The sequence below is a fragment of the Oreochromis aureus genome, linkage group 7, assembly GCF_013358895.1.
Source record: "Oreochromis aureus strain Israel breed Guangdong linkage group 7, ZZ_aureus, whole genome shotgun sequence".
NCBI lineage: Eukaryota > Metazoa > Chordata > Actinopteri > Cichliformes > Cichlidae > Oreochromis > Oreochromis aureus.
In genome coordinates this window covers 58,872,995-58,896,146 of record NC_052948.1, presented here as the reverse complement: position 1 = coordinate 58,896,146, position 23,152 = coordinate 58,872,995, and the positions used below count along the sequence as shown (strand labels likewise).

At 44.7% G+C, this 23,152-nt stretch overlaps 1 protein-coding gene across 1 annotated transcript in view; it reads left to right on the top strand.

Moving 5' to 3' along the window:
• nrn1la (neuritin 1-like a) overlaps positions 1–23,152 on the top strand; it is a 94,587-nt gene that overhangs the window by 57,933 nt on the left and 13,502 nt on the right. Inside the window, exon 2 of the mRNA XM_039614604.1 lies at positions 14,386–14,530. Coding sequence (XP_039470538.1) covers positions 14,386–14,530 — 145 coding nt within the window. The remainder of the gene's footprint in view (positions 1–14,385; positions 14,531–23,152) is intronic.

Below are 23,152 nucleotides of genomic sequence, written 5' to 3'. Positions count from 1 at the left end.
ACTCGTCCTCTCGTCTTCCCCTATTGTCTCCTTTTTTCTCTCACACATTCATCTTTTCTCCTACTCCAGCTGTTTTTCCTCCTCAGGTCTTCATTAAAACTTGATGGAGATGAGTGAAGCCAATAATCTTCAAACTTTTTGAACAACCAGGCCTGAAATCAATAGGATTCCTTAAAAAAACACAAAAGGAAAATGAGAATAGGAGAAGCTCTGGTTTATTAAATATTAAACAGTAAATCTCTGGGGAGGTGGGGAGGAGCTGTGGCGATGCAGTGTCTGACCCAATTAGCATCTCCTGTTCACCTGCCAGGCTACAGCCGTGGCGCCTCTCTTGACTTTTACCCATCACGACAAGCCTCTTCTGGGACAGACACACTCTTCAGCAGTGTTACCTCCGCCGTCTTGTACACTAATCATGACATGATGCATCTGTGCCTGTCACACCATTGAAGAGGGCCATTTTAGCTCGGTCACTATCAGCTCCACAACGATCTCGCTCTTCAGGAGAGATGGCTGTCACAAGTCACTGTGAGGCTCCTCTGGGATGAGCTAACTGTTTTGTAATGCTGCCTCAGCTTTTTATGTCACCTGTCTTCAGTTTCCTCCAGATATTTTAGCTTAACTTTAGAAATACTCTTATGTAAACACACACATCTATTTTAGCAAAAACGTTTTTAGATTTAAATCTGCATTATTCAGCCTGATTGTTGAGGCCCTGCATCATGTCGTATTGGAGACATTTTTGAGCACTATAGATAAAATTACAGCCCATAACAGCATCAGATATTGTCCTGTTTTAAGTATTTTGTTCTTTTAGGTGCATTAGACAGAAACTATGGGAAAAATGCACATTTTTAAAAAATAAACCTATTGTTTTGCGGCTCTGCCCTATTCACATAAGATTAGCATAGGAATATGCCAAAAAGCTTTATATGCTTAAAAATGAGTCAATACTGGACTGAACTGTCTAATCCCTAGTCTATAAAGACATGTTATGACCAAGGTTTTCTAAAGCCTGAAAACAAAGCCCAGAGGAGTGGCAGGAGTCTAGTTCCTTCTCTGAATTACAATATGCTCAAAGGTTATTATGGATTTCTCTGTCTGATTATGCCAGAAACATGATGGCTATCCCCCAGCTTTAAATCTTTAAGCAACTAACCTTTTAGCTTGTGTAAAGTCTAGAAAGTTTGTGTGCACTATTATCATAGTATCAGTTGTAGCTGCTCCTGTTTCTTCAAGTTACTGGTTTCATCTTCAGTGGGGGAACACATTATTTGTTTGGATCCCTATTTACATGTTTGTTCTGCAACTGATTTCTTTGTGTTTTCTTTATTTCCTGGACTGTTGGATTCTAATATTCTAATATTTGTAATAGCTGTATGCCTCGTCTGTCTTTGAGCATCGTTCTGTCTTTGAAAGAAGCACCCGAGATGCTTTCTTTAAATTTCTTACCTTTTCTCCTGGATTTTTTTCTCCTAATTTTTTACCCAAACATGAACACAAACACGTGGCACTGTCATGAGACGCTGACTCTTTTTGTGCTTTAACATAATCTGTATGTTTGTTCAGTGATCTGAAAAAGTCTTTCCCCTCTTCCTGATTTTTTTTTTGTACATTTGTCACACTTAAAATCCCTCAAATCATCTAGATGAAGTTGTTTATTATTAACAGGAATAAACATAAAAAGGGGAATGAAAGCTAATGGAAAGTTAAGTTCAGTTTCTCTAGCCACACCCAAGCCTGATTACTCCCATACCCGTTCTCAATAAAGAAATCACTTAAGTTGGACCTGCCTGACAAAATGGAGTAGACCAAAAGATCCTCAAAAGCCAGACATCATGCTGCGAGCTAAGGAAATTGAGGTACAAATGAGAAACAAAGTCACTGAGATCTCTTAGTTGGGAAAAGGCTATAAAGCCATTTCTAAAGCTGAGGGAACAGTGAGAGCCATTATCCACAAATGGTGAAAACATGGAACAGTGGTGAACCTTCCCAGGAGTGGCCGGCCGATCAAAATTACCCCAAGAGTGCAAGAACGACTCATCCAAGAGGTCACAAAAGAACCCAGAACAACATCCAAAACATCCTGAAGGAGAATGTCCAGCCATCTGTTTGTGGCCTCAACCTGAAACACATTTAGGTTCAACAATGATCAAAACACTCCAACAAGTCCACCTCTGAATGGCTTAAAAACCAAATCAAAACGAAGACTTTGCACTGGCCTAGTCAAAGTCCTGACCTGATTCCGATTGAGATGCTGTGGCATGACCTTAAAAATGCAGTTTATGCTGGAAAACCCTACAATGTGGCTGAATTACAACAATTCTGCAAAGATGAGTAGGCCAAAATTCCTCCACAGTGCTGAAAAAGACTCATTGCAAGTTATTGCCAACAGTTGTTGCTGCTAAGGGTTATTAGGTTTCGAGTGCAACCACTTTTTCACACAGGGCCATGTAGGTTTGGAGTTTTTTCCTTCCTTTAGAAACTGCATTTTCTGTTTACTTGTGTTATCTTTGACTGATATTTAAATTTGGCGGTCACCAATTTTTCTGACAAAAACTTTAAGAACCAGAGGAGCTCCCAAAAGAGTTCCGATCATTTTACATCTCTAATTATGTTTGCTACATTAAATTTCCCTTTTGTTTTGTTTTTCCACAGCCGATGACTGTGGGTCACTAACATTAACTCTGAAGCCACCAAAGCTGAGCTGTGCTTGAATGCAAAAAGGTGCTTTTATTTCTAAGCATGCAGACTCCTCCGCAGAGGTTTTATCTATTAGTATATCCATTTTGCTTACTTTACTACCGTGTCCCAGAGAACCAGCGCTATAAACTGACTCATTGTTATAGCTATTTTAGACTTGTACATGGTGTCCAGCTTTTAATGTAGTGTAACCATAGTATGCCCCTGCCACTGTTTAACTAATAACCAAAACCTGTAGATATATCCAGTTATAGCTAACAGTTACCTAAGAAAGTATAATTAAAGATAAATATTCTAGTTTTTGTAAGAAGAAAGGGCTGTTTTTTTTAATCTCATGTGTATGCAGTGATGTGTATGCAGCTAGTCATTGGTGTGCGCGGCCCATCACAAGGCAGGAGCCTCGAGATGAAAGAGCAGGCAGATGCATTTAAAAAAAAAAGGAAAGACAGGAATAAGCAGCAGATGGCAAAAGAAAGAATCTGCCAAAACATTTTATTGCACCTCCTCTTGTTTTCACCTTCTTCATCACTAGTGAGGAGACAGAAGGTGGAGGTAAGGAAACGCCATAAACCAAAATAATTCTGAAATCTTTGTGTAAATCAGGCATGTTTGTTTTCTGTTTCAACCCGTCACCTCTCAGCTGTGAGGGGAAGTGACAGGTGACTTAGTGTTTCCAGACACACGTCAGGTGTTCTATTGATTTCCTGTCTATCCTCCACCTGAAGCAATGAATCTGGGACGTACTTACTAGTACCTGTGTAAAAAAATCAAGAATGAAAGAGTTTACCCTTACTAGTGAGGAAAGGTGTAGCAAGATAATCGCACTCTACTGCAAATTAACAATGACTCTCATAAACTGTTCATATTTTTTCAATTTAAATAAGATTAAAATTAAACAATAACTAAAAATAAATAAGAGTTTTTTAATATTTAAATTGATATTGCTTATAGCTCATTGAAATCAGAAATCCATTTACTTAAATTATTAGAATTTGTCTTAAAATTAGTCAGTGGGTATTATTGAAGCCTGTGTTGCTTTGACAGAAGCCCTCAGCTCATCTGTATTTTGGGGTTTGGTGTTTCTCTTCTTCCTCGTTATAATACTCCATAGATTCTCTGTGGGATTTGGGTCATGTAAGTTGGCACTGTGGGAAGGCGCTAAGTCCTGCTGGAGAGGGAAATTGGTGTCTCCATAAAGCTTGTCAGGAGGTGGATGAATAAAGTGACCTCCTGGTAGATACTGTGTTGACTTGGACTTGTTAAAACACAGTGGACCCGGCCGCCTCCAACACCAGCAGGTGAGACGGCACCCCAAATCATCACAGACTGCGGAAGCTTCACACTGGACTTCAAACACCTTGGATCCTGTGCCACTTCACTCTTCCTCCACACTCTAGGACCTTGATGTTCAAATGAAATGCAAAGCTTACTTTCATCTAAAAAGAAGACTTTGGGCCACTCAGCAGCAGTGCAGTACTTTTTCTCCCTAGCCCAGGTATGATTCTTCTGACGTAGTCTCTGCTTCAGGACTGTCCTGATATTAGGAATGTAAGCGCTGCAGCTCGTTTCCTGAAGACATCTGTGCATGGTGACGTCTTCATGGTTGATGCACTGATACCCGCCTCAGTCCTTTCCTTCTGAAGCCTTCCCAAGTTCTTGAGTTGATTTTTCTTGACAGTCCTTTCAAGGCTGCACCTTTTCCTACCACAATTTTTCTTCCATCACCCCTCGATAATATGCTTCAAAAGCCAGTTGAACAACAGCTTTTTCAGCCCTGATCGTCTGTGTTTGAAGGGGTCTTTATGCATCTTACCAAGATACTTCCCATGTGCCTCCTGGGTGAGGTGTTCTGGGCACGTCCAACCGTTGGAGCTCTTGGAACATCCAGGGCTTGCTGTGAGATTGTATCTATCAGCTGGCTTTGGAGAGGTTCTGTGTCTTCCTGGATTAGCTGGAGGAGGCGGCTGGGGACAGAAAGATCTGGGCATCTCTAAGAGACTGCTCCATAGACCTGGAAAAGCAGCAGAAAACGAATGGATGGATTTAATTTGATTCATTATTAATCTACCTGTTGTTCTCAGATTAATACACTCTTTACAACACAGCTCAGGGTGACTGTGTATGCTTGTCCTCTGCTGTTCTTTTAAATATGCTATATATTTGAGGTTAAAGATCCCGTGTCTTCTAGTTTAGATTTAAACTGGAAAAAGGCAAAGCATTGATTTGAGCTAAGTTTGACTATCCCTTACCACTTGCCTCTAGCTTGTGGGAGGCACATAATTGTAGTACTGGGGGAAAAAGTATTTTATGTAAACCCACAATCATTACATATTCCTTGGCAGTTTAATTGGGAGGACAAGTCATTATTATAAAAAACATATTTTCTGAAGAATAGGGTTTATTTTTCTGGCTCAGGATGGTGAAATCCCCGTCGTCTATCTTATAAAGAGCTGATTGGTTTGTTTTTGGGAATCAAGCTTGAAATGTTGAGATTAGAATTAAAAGTGACAAAAAGTTAAAAGCCTGTGATGGAATAATTCCTCCTTTTGCTTTCATGACACTTTACCAGTCCCTGAAGTCTTCTCAGGCCTCTGATTCATATTCATTTGCTGCTGCTTGAAAGATGAGAAAGAATCATCTGAATCAAACACTCGTGCCTCTGCCCTGAAAAAGCTCTCGTTGTCTGCAGCGCGTACATGAAAGCTTGGTTCTCTGCCATTTCAGGCCTCAGTAAATACCAGCGCAAGACCAAAACACGCAACACTTTTTAAATTATTACTTCAAAATGCATCACCTAATTGTGCATCTGTGGAAGAACTTCCTCTTTTTTCCAAACTCAAGTGTGACAGATGAGATACTGTAAACAGCTATGTGACTTGGGGCTCTCGGGAGTGGCATTTGCACTTTAGTGGCAGATTTTTTATGTCCTCAGAGAATTTTCATACACAAACAAACAAGAAGCAGATTTTTGAATGGCCTCTATATTTTTTATTTCTCTCGATGTGTCATATAGGGATGAATCATCATGCTGAGATAAGTTAACCTCAAATCAGTAACATATTTAACAAGTTTATGCCTTAAATTGAAGTATTCACTTCAAACTGTCAATGTCATTTAACGTAAATTCACCTGTAATACTACCCGGGTCTATACCACTTTCTGACACCGGAAACTGCATTTTTAATATGAAGCGTTGTCTTCCCCCTCTGTCAAGCATGCTCCCCTAATCTTTACATATACTTAGAAGTGACAGCAAACAGCTCGTCTTGCTTGTTGTGTCCCAACAATGCACGCTGACAACTGACATGATGCTGCTTGAGCTGCTTGACACATGACAGATTTGTTGTTGTTGCTTCTGGTTGTATCCTTTTCTGAAAGGTTATTTGTATTTCTGCAGTTAGCATATTCCACATTCAAGCTGTAAATGTAAAGCTTCAAAATCAATTCTGATTTGAAGAATGAATGAAGTGACTTTATATGCGTAAAAGAGGACAATCAGAGAATATCTGCTATTCTGCAGCTTTCCCCCTCACTTTTATTATGTTTCAGTGACATGGGGTTATTGCTTTTTTCCAACCTGCAATATTTCTGTCATTTTTTTTTTTTAAAGTGCGATCCAGTCCCAAAAGCCTGACAGACAGCGTTAGAGAGTAGCTGCTGGACATGGTGGAGCTTTAGCTGTCATGATCCTGGGTCCTTTTGACCCAGCGTTTTGTGTTTTCTATTAGTGTCATTTTGGTTCTGTTCTTCCTACTGTTTAGTGTTGTTCTGTTCTGCCGTCTACTCCTGTGTTAAGTCCGCGTTTCCTAGTCTGTGTCTTTGTGTGTATGTGTTTCCCGTTTTATTGTGAAGGTCTGCGTCTGATGTGAGTGTTTTCAGTTTGCCTCCCTTGTCTTGTCAGGTTAATCTCTCCCAGCTGTGTCCCCCACCTGTGTGTATCTCCCTGTGTTCTCTGAGTGTATTTTAGTCGTGTCTTTTGTCTTAGTGATTGCTGGTTCGTCTGTGTTGCTCCCCGTCATGTCCTGGTGTATTCTCCTGCATCTACGTTTCTCACCTCAAGGTTTTAGGTTAGTTTTTGTGTAGCTTTTCCCAGTTTAGTTTATTCTTAGGGTTTGGTTTTCCTCCTCCTCGTTCTCGTTGGTTTTCCTTTTGTTAATAAAGCTCGCTCACAACTGAAGCAGTCTGCATTTTGGGTCCATTAATATTCACACACGGCCTGCCTCGGCACCCCGTGACAGTACGAACCAGCCACGACATGGATCCAGCGGACTTACCCGGGGAGAGCGATCTGATGCGAGTCCAACGCCTGGTCGAGTGGATAACCCACACCTCGAACATGAGAGCTAGGATCGTGGGGATAAATGGCATTGAGGAAATCCTCAGAGGAAATCCCTATCTCCGCCAGGTCAGAGGGATGTTCGGACTTATTGGCCAACTTGTATGAAGCCCGGGAGGCGGCGCGAGCTCGGGAAATATCGGACTTTGTCCAGCAGCAACAGCCAGCCACCCCGGAGCAGCCGCGTCAGCCTCACCTGCAGGATGCGAGTTTACCCGGCCTGTCGGAGCCGGCTGCGGGGAAGAATGTCGATCGCGCCGCCGCCGGGCGCCACCCCCACAGCCGGACGTTCGGACTTCTAAATCGCCGGCTGTGGTGAGTGAGGACTCTTTTCCATTGTGGATTGTGGAACTGTTTGTTCCGGGGCAGTGTGTTGTGCGACGGATAACAATGTAAACAGCTTATCGCCTGCTCAGCCATTCTTAGCTCAGTTAGCTGCTACGCAGCCACTCTCCACTCAGTCTCCAGTGTCAGTCGCTCACTCACCGTCAGCTCAGTCTCCGGTGCCACACTCTGCTCAGTCTCCAGTGCCCCCAGCGTCACCTGTAGTTCAGTCTCCAGTGCCCCCAGCGTCACCTGTAGTTCAGCCTCCAGTGCCCCCAGCGTCACCTGTAGTTCAGCCTCCAGTGCCCCCAGCGTCACCTGTAGTTCAGCCTCCAGTGCTCCCAGTGTCACCCTCAGTGCAGCCTCCAGTGCTCCCAGCGTCACCTGTAGTTCAGCCTCCAGTGCTCCCAGCTTCACCCTCAGTGCAGCCTCCAGTGCTCCCAGCTTCACCCTCAGTGCAGCCTCCAGTGCTCCCAGCTTCACCCTCAGTGCAGCCTCCAGTGCTCCCAGCTTCACCCTCAGTGCAGCCTCCAGTGCTCCCAGCTTCACCCTCAGTGCAGCCTCCAGTGCTCCCAGCTTCACCCTCAGTGCAGCCTCCAGTGCTCCCAGCTTCACCCTCAGTGCAGCCTCCAGTGCTCCCAGCTTCACCCTCAGTGCAGCCTCCAGTGCTCCCAGCTTCACCCTCAGTGCAGCCTCCAGTGCTCCCAGCTTCACCCTCAGTGCAGCCTCCAGTGCTCCCAGCTTCACCCTCAGTGCAGCCTCCAGTGCCGCCTGTAGTCCAGGCCCCAGTGCCCCCAGCTTCACCCTCAGTGCAGCCTCCAGTGCCGCCTGTAGTCCAGGCCCCAGTGCCCCAGCTTCACCCTCAGTGCAGCCTCCAGTGCCGCCTGTAGTCCAGGCCCCAGTGCCCCAGCTTCACCCTCAGTGCAGCCTCCAGTGCCGCCTGTAGTCCAGGCCCCAGTGCCCCCAGCTTCACCCTCAGTGCAGCCTCCAGTGCCGCCTGTAGTCCAGGCCCCAGTGCCCCCAGCTTCACCCTCAGTGCAGCCTCCAGTGCCGCCTGTAGTCCAGGCCCCAGTGCCGCCTGTAGTCCAGGCCCCAGTGCCGCCTGTAGTCCAGGCCCCAGTGCCGCCTGTAGTCCAGGCCCCAGTGCCGCCTGTAGTCCAGGCCCCAGTGCCGCCTGTAGTCCAGGCCCCAGTGCCGCCTGTAGTCCAGGCCCCAGTGCCGCCTGTAGTCCAGGCCCCTGTGCCGCCTGTAGTCCAGGCCTCTGTGCCTCCAGTGTCTCCAGTGTCACTTTCGGTTCGGTCTCCAGTGCCCCCTGTAGGTCAGGCTCCTGTAGTTCAGGCCCCTGTGCTTCCAGTGTCACCGTTACTTGCAGTACAGGTTCCAGTATTACCAGTTTCACTCATTCACTCCATGCAGGGAGAAAGTCTAAGTTCCAGCCAGGGAGTTTCTCGCACTTTAGCTGCTTCAGGCACCGTTATGCACTCCAGGGCCTCCCCAGAAGCTAGGTTTCAGTCCCCAGCTGGTTCTGGACCCCTGAAGATTAAGCAGCCCTCAGAGAATAACTCCGTGTCAGCGCTGTCTGAGCAGAGCCAGTGCTCAGCACAGCACCCTCTACTTTCGTGTTTGCTAGTGGCCTCCATGACCGCTGGCTTGCTGATGGCTTCCGCTGGAGGGTCCGAGGGACCGCTCCGGCCTTTGTCTCTGGTCTCCGCTGGAGGGTCCGAGGGACCGCTCCGGCCTTTGTCTCTGGTCTCCGCTGGAGGGTCCGAGGGACCGCTCCGGCCTTTGTCTCTGGTCTCCGCTGGAGGGTCCGAGGGACCGCTCCGGCCTTTGTCTCTGGTCTCCGCTGGAGGGTCCGAGGGACCGCTCCGGCCTTCGTCTCAAGTTTCCGCTGGAGGGTCCGTGGGACCGCTCCGGCCTTCGTCTCTGGTCTCCGCTGGAGGGTCCGAGGGACCGCTCCGGCCTTCGTCTCTGGTCTCCGCTGGAGGATCCAAGGGACCCGTCCAGCCTGCAGCGCCTCCGGCTTCCACGCCGTCAGCTGCAGCGCCTCCGTCTCCGGCTTCCACGCCGCCAGCTGCAGCGCCTCCGTCTCCGTCTTCCACGCCGCCAGCTGCAGCGCCTCCGTCTCCGGCTTCCACGCCGCCAGCTGCAGCCTCACCATTCATGCCAGGTGCAGCCTCATCTTCCCCGCCAGCTGCAGCGCCTCCGCCTCCGGCTTCCACGCCGCCGCCAGCTGCAGCGCCGCCGCCTCCGGCTTCCACGCCGCCGCCAGCTGCAGCGCCGCCGCCTCCGGCTTCACGCCGCCGCCAGCTGCAGCGCCGCCGCCTCCGCTTCCACGCCGCCGCCAGCTGCAGCGCCGCCGCCTCCGGCTTCCACGCCGCCGCCAGCTGCAGCGCCTCGCCTCCGGCTTCCACGCCGCCGCCAGCTGCAGCGCCTCGCCTCCGGCTTCCACGCCGCCGCCAGCTGCAGCGCCCGCCTCCGCTTCCACGCCGCCGCCAGCTGCAGCGCCGCCGCCTCCGGCTTCACGCCGCCGCCAGCTGCAGCGCCGCCGCCTCGGCTTCCACGCCGCCGCCTGCAGCGCTTCCGCCTCTGGCTTCCACACAGCTGCCGCCTCTTCATTCACGCCAGCTGCAGCGCCTCGTCTCCGGCTTCCACGCCGCCGCCAGCTGCAGCTTCACCATCCACGCCAGCGGCAGCCTCACCATCTACGCCGCCGCCTCCGGCTTCCACGCCGCCGCCTGCGGCCTCTTCGTCTCCGGCTTCCTCGCCGTCACCTGCGGCCTCTTAGTCTCCGGCTTCCTCGCCGTCACCTGCGGCCTCTTCGCTCCGGCTTCCTCGCCGTCACCTGCGGCCTCTTCGTCTCCGGCTTCCTCGCCGTCACCTGCGGCCTCTTAGTCTCCGGCTTCCTCGCCGTCACCTGCGGCCTCTTAGTCTCCGGCTTCCTCGCCGTCACCTGCGGCCTCTTCGCTCCGGCTTCCTCGCCGTCACCTCGCGGCTCTTCGCTCCGGCTTCCTCGCCGTCACCTGCGGCCTCTTCGTCTCCGGCTTCCTCGCCGTCACCTGCGGCCTCATCGTCTCCGGCTTCCTCGCCGTCACCTGCGGCCTCATCGTCTCCGGCTTCCTCGCCGTCACCTGCGGCCTCATCAGCCTCGCCTGGTCCAGCCCGTCGGGGTCTGCAGCGTCGCCTGGTCCTACCCGTCGGGGTCCGCAGCTGACTGGCCACCTTCCAGGCCACTGGCCAGGCGACATCGCCGTCGTGGGCGGCCCCGGACCGCCTCCGCCTGGGTCGTCGCCGCTGCCGTCCTCACGGCCGGCCCCTGAACTGTCCGGGCTCCTGGGTTGTCGGCCCCGGGCCGCCCCCTGACCTGGGTCCACATCGCCACCGTGGCCTTCCGCACGGTCGGCCCCCGGAACTGTTTGGACTCCTGTGCGGTCGGCCCCCTGGCCGGCCCCCTGAACTTTTCTGTTTTGGACTCTGTTTTCTTGTGCTCCGGTGTGTTTCTTTTGTTGTTGTTCTTTTGGTGCTGGACTCGCGTTTTGTTGTGGACTTTCTAGTGCTCCTGTTTTGTTTTGCCTCGAGCCCTCCGTCCTGGACCCCGCCGCCCGCCCTGGTCCGGTTGTTTTCTGTTTTTCTGGCTGTTTTGTTTTTTCTTCTTGGGCTGTCTGGAGCCAGCCTTTGACGGGGGTACTGTCATGATCCTGGGTCCTTTGACCCAGCGTTTTGTGTTTTCTATTAGTGTCATTTTGGTTCTGTTCTTCCTACTGTTTAGTGTTGTTCTGTTCTGCCGTCTACTCCTGTGTTAAGTCCGCGTTTCCTAGTCTGTGTCTTTGTGTGTATGTGTTTCCCGTTTTATTGTGAAGGTCTGCGTCTGATGTGAGTGTTTTCAGTTTGCCTCCCTTGTCTTGTCAGGTTAATCTCTCCCAGCTGTGTCCCCACCTGTGTGTATCTCCCTGTGTTCTCTGAGTGTATTTTAGTCGTGTCTTTTGTCTTAGTGATTGCTGGTTCGTCTGTGTTGCTCCCCGTCATGTCCTGGTGTATTCTCCCTGCATCTACGTTTCTCACCTCAAGGTTTTAGGTTAGTTTTTGTGTAGCTTTTCCCAGTTTAGTTTATTCTTAGGGTTTGGTTTTCCTCCTCCTCGTTCTCGTTGGTTTTCCCTTTTGTTAATAAAGCTCGCTCACAACTGAAGCAGTCTGCATTTTGGGTCCATTAATATTCACACACGGCCTGCCTCGGCACCCCGTGACATTAGCAGGTGATGCTACCACAGATGCTAACACAAACACCGCTTCATATGATTATTTTAAACAAGCAGCTGGTTGCTATCACCCACATAATCAGGTGATCCTATATAATTGTAAGTAGCTCATCTAAACTGGCTGAAAATTAAGTGAATATGTTAATCCCAAAAAATAAACTTTCTCAAATAGTGAAGAAGTGCAGTTTGAGGCCAGAGCCAAAAGAAGCCAGCCGGTCTCCACAAAACACAACGGAAATAAACATGTTTACAGCCTGGTATAAAAATCGGTTTAGGTTTCAGTAGCTGATTGCATGGGGAGTGAATTTTTATAAAACTTATGCATTATTAAGGGTGTGGGCGCTTTGAGTGACAGGTGGGTGCTCTCTTGTGTTCAGTGTTTGGTTGTGTTAAAGAAACTCTAAAGATGCTGCTGTTCATGTTCCCCATATTTCTTTTACATTTAATTCTGTTTTCCACTATAGTATGCAAAAAAAATTCTCATAGGATTCACTGGACGAAACATCAGACACCAGGTGACCTGAGGTTGAGCAGGCCCCAAATTACATCCCAGCAGCAACCCACAGATCAGCCCTCTTAATCCAAAACCACCTTGCAACGTTTTCTGCAGCTTTGCTCACAGATTGAATAGCCCTCCTCTTGGCCTCTCCTGTAAGTCTCAACCACGTGAGGACTTTGCAGAATGAACGTCCTGCAAAACCTCTGCATCCGACTTCAAGCTCATAGAGGTTTCTGCACTCTTCCATGATTTCTTAGCACTTATTGGATTTCCTCTCATTCACTTCCTCAATGTAAGCTTCCCATATTGGTAGCTGTAGCTCAGGAGTGTCCAGTCTGCATGGCAAAACATCCTTGATCAAGATACTGAACCCCAATGCATTCATTGGAGTGTGAATATTAGATAGAAAGCACTTTGAGGCATGTTGCATAAAATGCTTTGAATGCTCAAATAGAACAATAGCAATAGAAAAGTACTATTTACTAGTCCCAGGCTACTGTGCGTTCCAGCATGATCGGCTGTTTTGAAGCTTCAGAGGTGATGATCATGTCAGATCTGATCTCCAGCTTCTTTTTATTCTCTTAAGAGAACCAGAGGCTCTCTCTCTTTCACAGCATGTCTTCCTCCCATTAACCCAACCAGTCGCGGCAGATGGCCGCCCCTCACTGAGCCTGGTTCTGCTGGAGGTTTCTTCCTGTTAAAAGGGATTTTTTCCTTACCACTGTTGCCAAAATGCTTGCTCATAGGGCTCATATGAGAGTTGGGGTTATCTCTGTTTTCTTTGTATTATTGTCTTTATCTTACAATATAAAGCACCTTGAGGCAACCATTGTTGTGATTTCATGCTATATAAATAAAACTGAATTTATCTGAAACTTGAGCATGATGTCTATATATTATATGAAACCTATTCTTTCAAATGACAGTTGATTAGAGTTAGTTGGGGCAGGTCTGTACTAGTAATTGATGCATGCACTTTTGTATGAGTTAGCATGTCTAATCATTGTGATATGACTGATCGTGACATATGTAGGCTGTTTTCTTTTGCATTGTGCGCCTATTTGTAAATATGTTTCATGGATTTTGTGTCAGAATAGCCAGATGATACAAATTCTGATCATATTGTGAAACTGGGATTGGTTGTCTTCCTTTAAAGCCTGTTGACTGTACAAACTTTCTTGAACAAATATGAGAAGATTCTGGACAGGCATAGCTGTGAACAGCCACGTAAATAATTGACTGTGAATTTAACACTAGTTTGTTATGCTTCGTTTCTATAAAATGGTGATGAACAGGAAAATAAAAGTCAGAAGAACAACTGAAGGAATAATCAAGAATTTGTGTAAACTGAAAAGCAGACTGAAATCTCATCTCATTTGATTTCATTCATTCATTCAGATTGACTTTGTTTGCTACCAGATTTCTCATTATGGGAAATAAAAAGCAGCTGCCACTGAAGCTACAGTAGCAGCTGCTGGTATATACAAATATAGGTGTTTACATAGAAATAGTTATTTCTGCTTGTGGACTTAAAACAACTTACCTGATTGCATCTGTCTCACTTGCAAATACAGTCATTTTTTTTTATGGGCCGCTGACAAAACATGAAAAAGAGATGACATCTATTTTTTATCCCTCATAGTCGGCTCTAATTGGTTGGCTGCTCTCCAGAGCTGGAAATACAAATCAGTGGAAATAACACTAGCCTTCAAATTGCTGAACAAATTTGAGATATGGGTGATGATTCAGATGTCTGAAAGGAGACTACATCGATGGAATTTGAAGTGTTTCCTCTTTTTGAGTGAAAACAGGCATCTTGTCTGGGAGCTTTCATTAGTCTGAGTATTGGCAGCATTTAAACATGATTTGTGTAGGTTGTTGCTGAGAATAAAAACAACTCCGACTGGGCTTTTCTCTTCCATTTCCTGGTCACCGAGTCTTTACGTGTCTCATCTTGTAAGCTATAAATCAGCAGTGGGCTTTAAACTGTGAATGATTGAGGGGAGAAAAAGATCAAAGTTGGGCTCACAGCTACCTGTAGGTTATACTCGACTCTTCAGTCCTATAACTTCAACAAACAGCTCCATTCATATAATTTCTATAATTAGGTACAACAAAGTGTTACGTTTATCGCAACTACTGCAGTCAGATTTAGGCTCAGATTAATCTGTTTTATATATGAGTTAATTTTTCAGTTTAATTTTACTCTGTACTTGTGTTTTTGCAAATAGTTACGTACTTTTTGTGTATTTGTGTTTCTTTTCCAGTGCTGAGTCCGTGTTCTGCAGCCTCAGCCAGAAGGTGTCACTCCATCTACAAGGGTTTCGCTCAGTGTCTGATGGCTCTGGGCGACAGTTTGACGGACAGCGCCCGCAAGGAGGAGGACACGCACGAGATACACTCCATCTGCAGGTCATTCACTGCAGTCACACTTGTACACGAGGCCAAATTAAACACAAACAGTGCAGTTTCCCTCAGATCACTTTCAGTATTCAAACACTTGTTAGTGAGCATTTGGCTGTTTAAGAGAGTGGGTTAAGAAATTAAAGATAGAAGCTCTGTTTGGAAAGAATTACTGATTCTTGGAGCTGGAAATAGTTTGCAAAAAAGTTTAGATAAGAATTTTGCAATTCCACCAAAGTAGCCTGCTGTCTGAAATCGATAAGGCACATAGAGGCCAAAGAATGGTACAATCTGGTACCACAGACTGAAGTCTTGGCGCTCTATTTCCTCACTAGACTTGGTCTTGCCTTTTTACATGCAGTTATGAATTGATTTTTCTCAAATAATGCTGTGTGAACGTAATACTTTTTTTTACCAGGATTAATAGCTCCTTGTAAAGAGTTTAACCGTCACTGTGAGGCAGAATAAGTCGTAATTCAGTCGTGCGCTTTACTTAGAAGGCGTTACATCCTTTAAATTGCACTCTGCAGTGTCTAGTTAAAACATAAATGAGAGTATTGTTGGGAACATAAGCTTCCTCTACAATATATTTGATAAAAGTCACTAAACCTCCAGCAGTTATTTGTACAAAACATTTTATTTGGCACAAATAAAAAAGAAAAAAAAGATCAAAATTATTACAGTCAGAGATATTTGGACTTTTACCCCACAGTGTATGTGAAGGTAAATGAGCATACTATCTTAACTGTCTGTTAAATGCCTGTGAAGAAGAGGAACATAATGAAAAAAAAGAAAACACATTGCATAATGATTAGATGATTAGATGATTAGCATTATCTACACTGACATCATGTTTTAGTTAGCTGTTTTAGCTTTATCCCTCTCCAGTACATGTCAGTTAACAATGTCATTCACTCCCCTCAGGTTGAGTACTTCAATCACTCTCCTTTTAGAAGAGTAGCTTAACAGTTACTCGTCACTTCACGATGCTAATTATTACTTTTCCTTTTACCGCTACAAGTCACCATTATTAACTTGACGTTCCACTGGTGGGTCTCTAACTGTCACTTTGCTACCAGTCTCTGTTTTTGTGTTGGTATTAAACTTCATATATGATTAAAATACCAACAGTTTGACCAAAAGTAAACTTGGGTCTTAAACTTGGGTACTGAAAATAAAAATATATGGGAAAAAATGGTATTTATATTATGCTGTTTGTGGTAAGCCATCAACAGGGCTTTGCACACCACCATACTGAAGATGCTGAACCACAAAACGCACATTAACTGTTTATATTTCATTCATTTCTTCCTCCCATGTTGCAAATGTAATATTCATTTGCCTTTGTGCTGTGTCTTTGACGAGTCAGCATCACAGGACTGTGAATCTGCTCCCCAATAAAATAAAAAGTGATTGAACAGAGTGGGTTATATGAGAGGAATATTGAAGCTCTCATTTAAAGAGACACAGAGATCATGGTGATGGAGGTGAAATCAATTTCAACATGTTTATCTTGTTCACTGTTTTGTTTTATATGACAGTTAATTTGACACTGATGCTAAGCTGCAACTGTGAGCCTAAAACGGTTTAAGCTATGAGTGAAAACAGGATGTTTAGCTTCAAGCCTGTTTGGTGAGTAGATAGTACCACAGTTACTGGTTTACTGTCACAGAATATTTAAGTCAAAGTCAGGATGGAGGACGTAAATGCAGAAAAAAACTAAGAAGGCTGTAACAGTTTCAACATCTTTATCGAAAGCAACAGCAACAATTTGATTTAGAAGTTAGAAGTTAGTTCTAGGGGACAACTGGAGTTGATCAACTTGTCCAAATTAAAGGGGTCCAGTAGGAGAGTGGACCCCTCTTAATGCGGCCAAACCAGAGATAAATGTTCCTCAGGCAGAATGCAAAGCTGACTGGGTGCAAAGAGATTTTATCTTACTTTGAGGACAGGGTGAGTCCTTCGTGGAGGGGGGCGACTGGTTTGTTGACTTGCAGGTAAGTCAGTTCCAGGCAACAAGAGCCGGTGATCTGGGTGAGAACGACCAGTTTCATGGGAGGAAGGTCCCTACACCAATCTTAGGCTACGTCTACACTGATCCAGATAAATTTGAAAATGGCGTTTTTGTCTAAAAACGCTCCTCGTCCACACTATCGTTTTCAATCGTTTCCGAACAGTTGTTCATCCACACTAAAACGACTGGAAACGCTTATGTTCCTGTATTGAAACGTAAGACGATTCGACCTGCTCATTTCTATCTGCCGTTTATTTACTTTCTGGCTCTTTGAAACGTCGCGGCAAAAAGTTGAGGAAAAGCACAGAGTTTTTTAAATTGAATGACAATGAGGTGGAGTTGTTGCTGCGAGTAACACAAAAGTACAAAGTTGGAAAAGCGAGTGAGAGTTAAAGAATTTGAAGAAAAGCTGTCTGGAGCATGTACAAGCTGATATTAATCTTTAATAGGGCTGTCAAAGTTGAGAGAAAACAAAACAACTCCAGTACAATGCCCTCTGCTATCTTAGTGTAATTGGTCACATGACTGCATCATATGACTGAAATGCATCGTCGTTTCCGAAAGCCTGCGGTTACGCTGTCCACACTGTGACGCAAAACAGCGTTTTCAAATGTATCCACTTTTTAGAGCATTTTCCAAAAGCTCCGTTTTCCTTGACCAAAAACACGGTGTCAGTGTGGACAGAAGGCCAAAATGGAGAGAAAAAGATGAGTTTTCAAACAAAAACATATTAGTGTGTACATGGCCTTAGGTGAAGGGAAGGTTCGCTGTTAGCAGCAGGGAGCAGAAGGTTCGCAGGAGTAATAGTGGTAAGCCGATCCTTAAATGCTAGTGGGTGGTGAACTCAGTGAGTCTAAAGAAGAAACCTGAACTTGTGCTGGAGGTTCAGGGATACTGTCAAGGCAAGCGCCCTTGATACTGGCTATAGTAGGTCTCACAACAACTACATAACCAACCTACACATGAGGGGCTGGACTATAACTATCTGAAGGTTTCTTTACCGTCTTAAGTATAATCAAAGGGTGCATGGAAGTTTCCTTGTGGTGCTTTGATGGGATGGAGTCGTTAAGGCCAAACACAGCAAAAAGGTTGGTCCTCATTTGGAGGGGGAAACTGATAGATGAATTGGTGTAGCATATACAGTGATGCGGATGAAATGCGTATCTTTCATGGTAACAAGAGAATGTAGTGTTGATCCTGGACAGCTTACTCTACTGTGTTTCTGTCCATATTTGCTTATTGAGAGCTTTGCAGACCGTCACCTACACATTGTAGCTGTTTACTGTCTGCAGATATTCTCGTGCTTGTGTTTCTATTATTGTTGGTTCATTAGCAGCCCACAGTGCAAAGTGATAACTTACAAAGAGCTGAAGTGAAACAAGTATTAAAAACAGTCCTCTGCAGAGACTGGCTGTTCTTTTCATGCTGTTGATCTTTGATTGTTCTTCACTCTTCTCTCTATATGTGGTGAACTATGCCATCACTGCCTTTATATGGCAGACCACTTTTCAGCTAATCAGCAGTCAGCCTATGCATGGTGTCATCCATGCCAAGCTATATGCTTGTTGGTTTTTTTAGTTGGCTTAAATGCAGTCATTTTTACATAGGTTGCATACCCATCTGTGCAGGCTCTTCATAGGCAAACGGACACATATATGCTAAATCTCACATTACTGGTCAATCTATATTGCTACCATCACCTATAGACACAAGCTATGGATGGCAGCTGAAATAATAAGATCACAGAAGCAAGTGGCAGATACGAGGTTTCACTGAAGGATAGCTAAGCTCTCCCGTAAAGTCTGACTCAGCTCCTCACTGTTTTATGAAGGGTTCAGAGTAGAAAAGAGCCAGCTGAAGTGGTTGAGAGCACTCCCCTTTCACACCTCATCGGTGAGGTGTTTTGGGCATGTCTGACTTTGGCAGACAGAAGACATCCTGGACATATTATGTCTCTTTGCTGGCCTTGGAATTTCATGGTATACCATAAAAAGAGCTGGAGGGGATGGCTGGGGAGAGGGAGATCTTTGAATCTCTGCTTAGTCTCCTACCCTATGACCCGGACCTGGAATAAGCAAGAAAAATTGGATGGGTGTTAATAACAATTTTGTTTGAAAGTTCATGCCGGCTATGCAAGTCCAAAGACAGATAAATCAAAGATATACTGATTTAATCTTGTTTTTATTTCAGTTTGGCTTTAGATATAAAGACTGCTGTCTCTTACCTCCTTCCAGCGTGTCTTCACTCACTCTTTAACACTCTTTTTAGCCTCTCGTTGTTTCAGCTGGAGCCCTGATAGCACTGATTAAACATGCGCACAATTTCTCACTCCTCTTCTCTCCTCCTCTCTATTCTTTCTGTCTTCACTTCATTTCTCTATATCCTTTATCCATCCATTATTCTCCCCTTGCCCTTTGTCATCTCCGCTCACCGCTCTATTTATACATACCTCTCTCATCCATCTTTCACAGAAGACCTCTCGGGGAAGAAGATTTCTTAGGAAGGTCTTAGAATAGGACTACTGATCTGAGAGCTGTGTCTGTCAACTTAAATTTGTACAGATGCAAAATAATTATAATGAATTCCCAGAGTCACCACAGTTAAGTGTACAGAGACACATACCATCCAAGGCCACTGAAGAAAGTCAGAGTGGGAGTTGCACAATTGTTGTACTGCAGAGTAGTATGCCAATTAAGCAGATATTTAATGAACTGTAATAGGATATTTGACCAGTGTTCCTCATGATATATAGAATATATCATGTGCATAAAACATGCATGCTCCATACACATCACTTCTACTTCTCGAATTCATAGAAAGATGTTGCTCAGCTCACAGTGACTCGGGAAAAACTAATTGTAGGGAGACTTTTTGTGCAAGACACATTTTCATCAAGATCTACAAACAGTGTTATTAAAGTCCTTGAAGAAAACCTAAAGGAATTATTCTGACTATCTTCTTCTGTGACAGTGTCTGTGTGTGAGCCTCTTGTTGCTGACTCATTCTTATCATTGATAATTTTGCACTAGCATCCAGACTGAAACGGAAATATATAAATAACTATTGGGTCAAAGGTAGAGGATGAATCCCTTTGTTGCTGGTGTTCGCCAAGCTTTCCTGCAGCACACCCATGAGGGTCACCATCTCGGTCTTTAGTCAAACTTCAGCTATTTGTTGGAACAGTCCGGGCTGCCTAGAGGATCTGAATTATGTTGTTTTTCTGGTGCTTACACGACACTGACATTTCCTGCACAGTTAAAGGCCATTTCCCACATTTCTGCATCCAGTTTTGTGAACAGCTGCTGATGAACACAACAGCTGACTTGCAACTATACAAATATACATGCAGCATTTGTGCATGAGCATGATTCACACCTGTGCACTAAAAAACATTAAGGCAATGTCCTAGCGGAAAATGAGTAGCTGCTTTGTTTGGTTGGACAACTACAACATTTTACAAAAAGGGTCACAAAAAGGCCAAGGATGTGGAACGCAAATGTATACAGAGCTTAAAATGCTGTTTTTCTGGTGCTACAAGGACGTTGACATTTCCTGCAGAGCGAAAGGCCAATTCCCATTTCTGCATCCATTTTTGTGAACAGCTGCAAACCCTTGTGAAGATGAGTGGACACTAAAATTTAAATCACTTTTAGCAAGCCATTCTTCTCCTATTTATCTTTACTGGAAAAACCCACCCTGGTTTTCACCACGCCTGCTCTTGTATAAAAACACTAACATTATTCTTTTTATGTTCATGATATCACTGTATATAGTGAGATGGTAAAGACAGCTGTTCATAAACACCAAATAAACCAACCAATAAAAAACCTTACTCATTGCTCTTCTTCTTTGCAAGCCATATATTCATTATATAAGTCAAAGTCATTAATTACAAACACTATTACACTGAAAAGAAGGGACTGGCCATCTCTTGGATTTATGTAAGCATCTTGCATGTATTCAACACAATTGCTTCATGCTTTAAAGTGAAGTGTAACTATATAGTGTAGAAACTACATGATATGCAGAGAGGGTATATTAAAGTGTTCATATCATGTTCGAGTGAAATAAGTGAATAATATAGCAATGTTAAATACTGCATGTGATTTCATCTCGACAAATTCAACAACTTAATTTGTTCTTGTTGAGATGACACGATACAATCTAGTAAGAGTGGTTAGTTGCTGGACTCATGAAATTCACAAGATCACATGAGATTTCAAACTGCAGGAAAATCACTGGAGATATAAGAGGCAGACAACTACACACACACCACGTGTATGCTATCGCTATTTATTGTGGTTTATCATAGCTTTCCTCCTTTTGCCAGTCCTGGATTGGTGGTGTGGTGGTCAGTGCTGTTGCCTCACAGCAAGAAGGTCCTGGGTTCAAATCTGCAATCTGGCTAGTTTGCACTTGGTTCTTTCTGGGTATTCTGGTTTCATGCAGTTATTAGAGTTAGGTTAACTGGTGATTCCAAATTGCCCATGAATGTAAATACAAATGGTTGTTTGTCTCTCTGTGATAGACTGGTGAGCTGTCCAGGGTGTACTCTGCCTCTTAATCTATCACTTCAGGGTTATGCCCCAGCCCCCCTGTCTCTCGGATAAAGATAGGAGAATGATAATTGTTGTAAATCCATTTAATTTTTAGGTTAACCAGACTCTAGACTTTGTTGAACATTATGTAATATGAAGATAACATGTAGTATTTAAGTGATCATGTAGTATTGGGGTAAAAGCTATTGAATAGTTTTGGAATAAAATGACAAAATCGTGAACGATTAAAATATTGCAAGAGTTCAACTTACTTCATCTAAACATGTTTCAATCACGTTTAATCAACACAAATTGCACAGGTTTATTGAATATGAAAAACTTGTGTTAATTTAACTAAGTTGTTTAAGTTTCTGCCAAAGCAAAACAATTGTGTGCAACCAATGTCCACTATTGAATTAAGTAAATCCAACATGGTCTTTTTTTCAGAGTAGGGTCATTGTTTGACCAACACTTGTTTACAGATTTGCATGGCACTGTTACTTGTTTAGGAGAAGACTGAAGTGAGTCTTTCATGCCCTCATTGCCAGGGATGTGGTGACGCCACAAATGTTGTGCGACAGAACCAGTGTGGTGATGTAAACTGGCTCAGATCCACAAAAGGCTGAAAGGCTGTTTCAGCCTTCTGTTCACTATGCTGAAGTATATTTGTGGAAAGTGGAAAACTAGAAAAATGTGAACATGCAACAGGAATAGCAATCAATAACACTCAAGAAGAAAGTCCACTCAAAAACTTGGAAGAGCTTCACAAGAACGAGGCATCAAGAGGCACCATACACATACATTTTCAGGAAAGGAGCTATAGCTGTCACATTCCTGATATCAAACCAGTCCTGAACCACAGACAACATCAGAAGCAGCTCACCTGGGCTGAGGAGAAAAAGACTTGCACTGTTGCTCAGTGGTCCAAAGTCTTTTTTTGAGATGACATCAGCATCCTAAAGTCTGGAGAAAAAGTGGAGAGGTGCAGAATTCAAGGTGTTGGAAGTTCAGTGTGAAGTTCCTGCAGTCTGACGATTTGTGGGTCCCATGTCCTCTCCCAGTGTTGGTGGCGGTTGGTCCACTGTGATTCATCAAGTCCAAAGTCAGTGCAGCATCCACCAGGAGATTTTAGAGCATGTCACGCTTCCACCTTCGTACAAACTTTATGGGTAACACCAATTTACTTTTCCTGTAGGAGTTAGCACCTGCCCACAGCGCCAAAGCTACTACCACATGGTTTCCTGATGTGTTTTTACTGTGCTTGATTGACCAGCCAATTTACCTGACCTGAACCCAACATAAAATTTATGGAGTATTGTTAAAAGGAACTTCCACTTCCATGCTGCACTGCACTGATGTAGTAATTCATGATTAAGCAGCCCCAGCCAAGGACTGAGTGCATAAATGAGTACACCTTCCCAAAAGGGGATTTTTATCTATTCTAAATGCTTTTTTTTTGATTGATCTTAGGAAATATTCCAATAACAGATGAAAGGTGAAAGTGTGAACTGTTTTGTCCTAAGTGTATTAACAGTGGATTAACAGTGCACAATTTCTTGCAGTTGTTTCTGGAGGACACACAGTAGGACACAGGCAGGTTTTTTACACCTCCACAGCGCTGGCCAATCAAAGCATGAAGGGGGTGAGAGTGTCAGATTGTCGGTTTTTGAAAAGTTGCAGAAATGTTCGGCTGCAGACCTCAACTCTGTCATCAGAAGGTGGTGGAGAAAAAAGGTTTCTGATCAGCAGTTCTGATTAGGCATTGTGGCACCTTAAGTACAGCTTCACAGAACATCCAGCTTTACACTCTTACCTTTCTGCATTTTTTTTCCGGTTCATCTTGTACCTTTTTCCCATTTCTTCCCTTCCTTACTTTAACCTACCCGTTCTTGCTCTTCTTCTCATGTTTAGGTGTTTTAATGATAAAGCATTCTTACTTTTATAAATTTGAAAGAGAGAGTCTGGTTTAACAGTAACGTCTGATTTAAATGGGGGTAAGGGGGATTATTCAAGAGAAATTTCTCACCAGGAGAATAATAATGTGTGTGTGTGTGTGTGTGTGTGTGTGTGTGTGTGTGT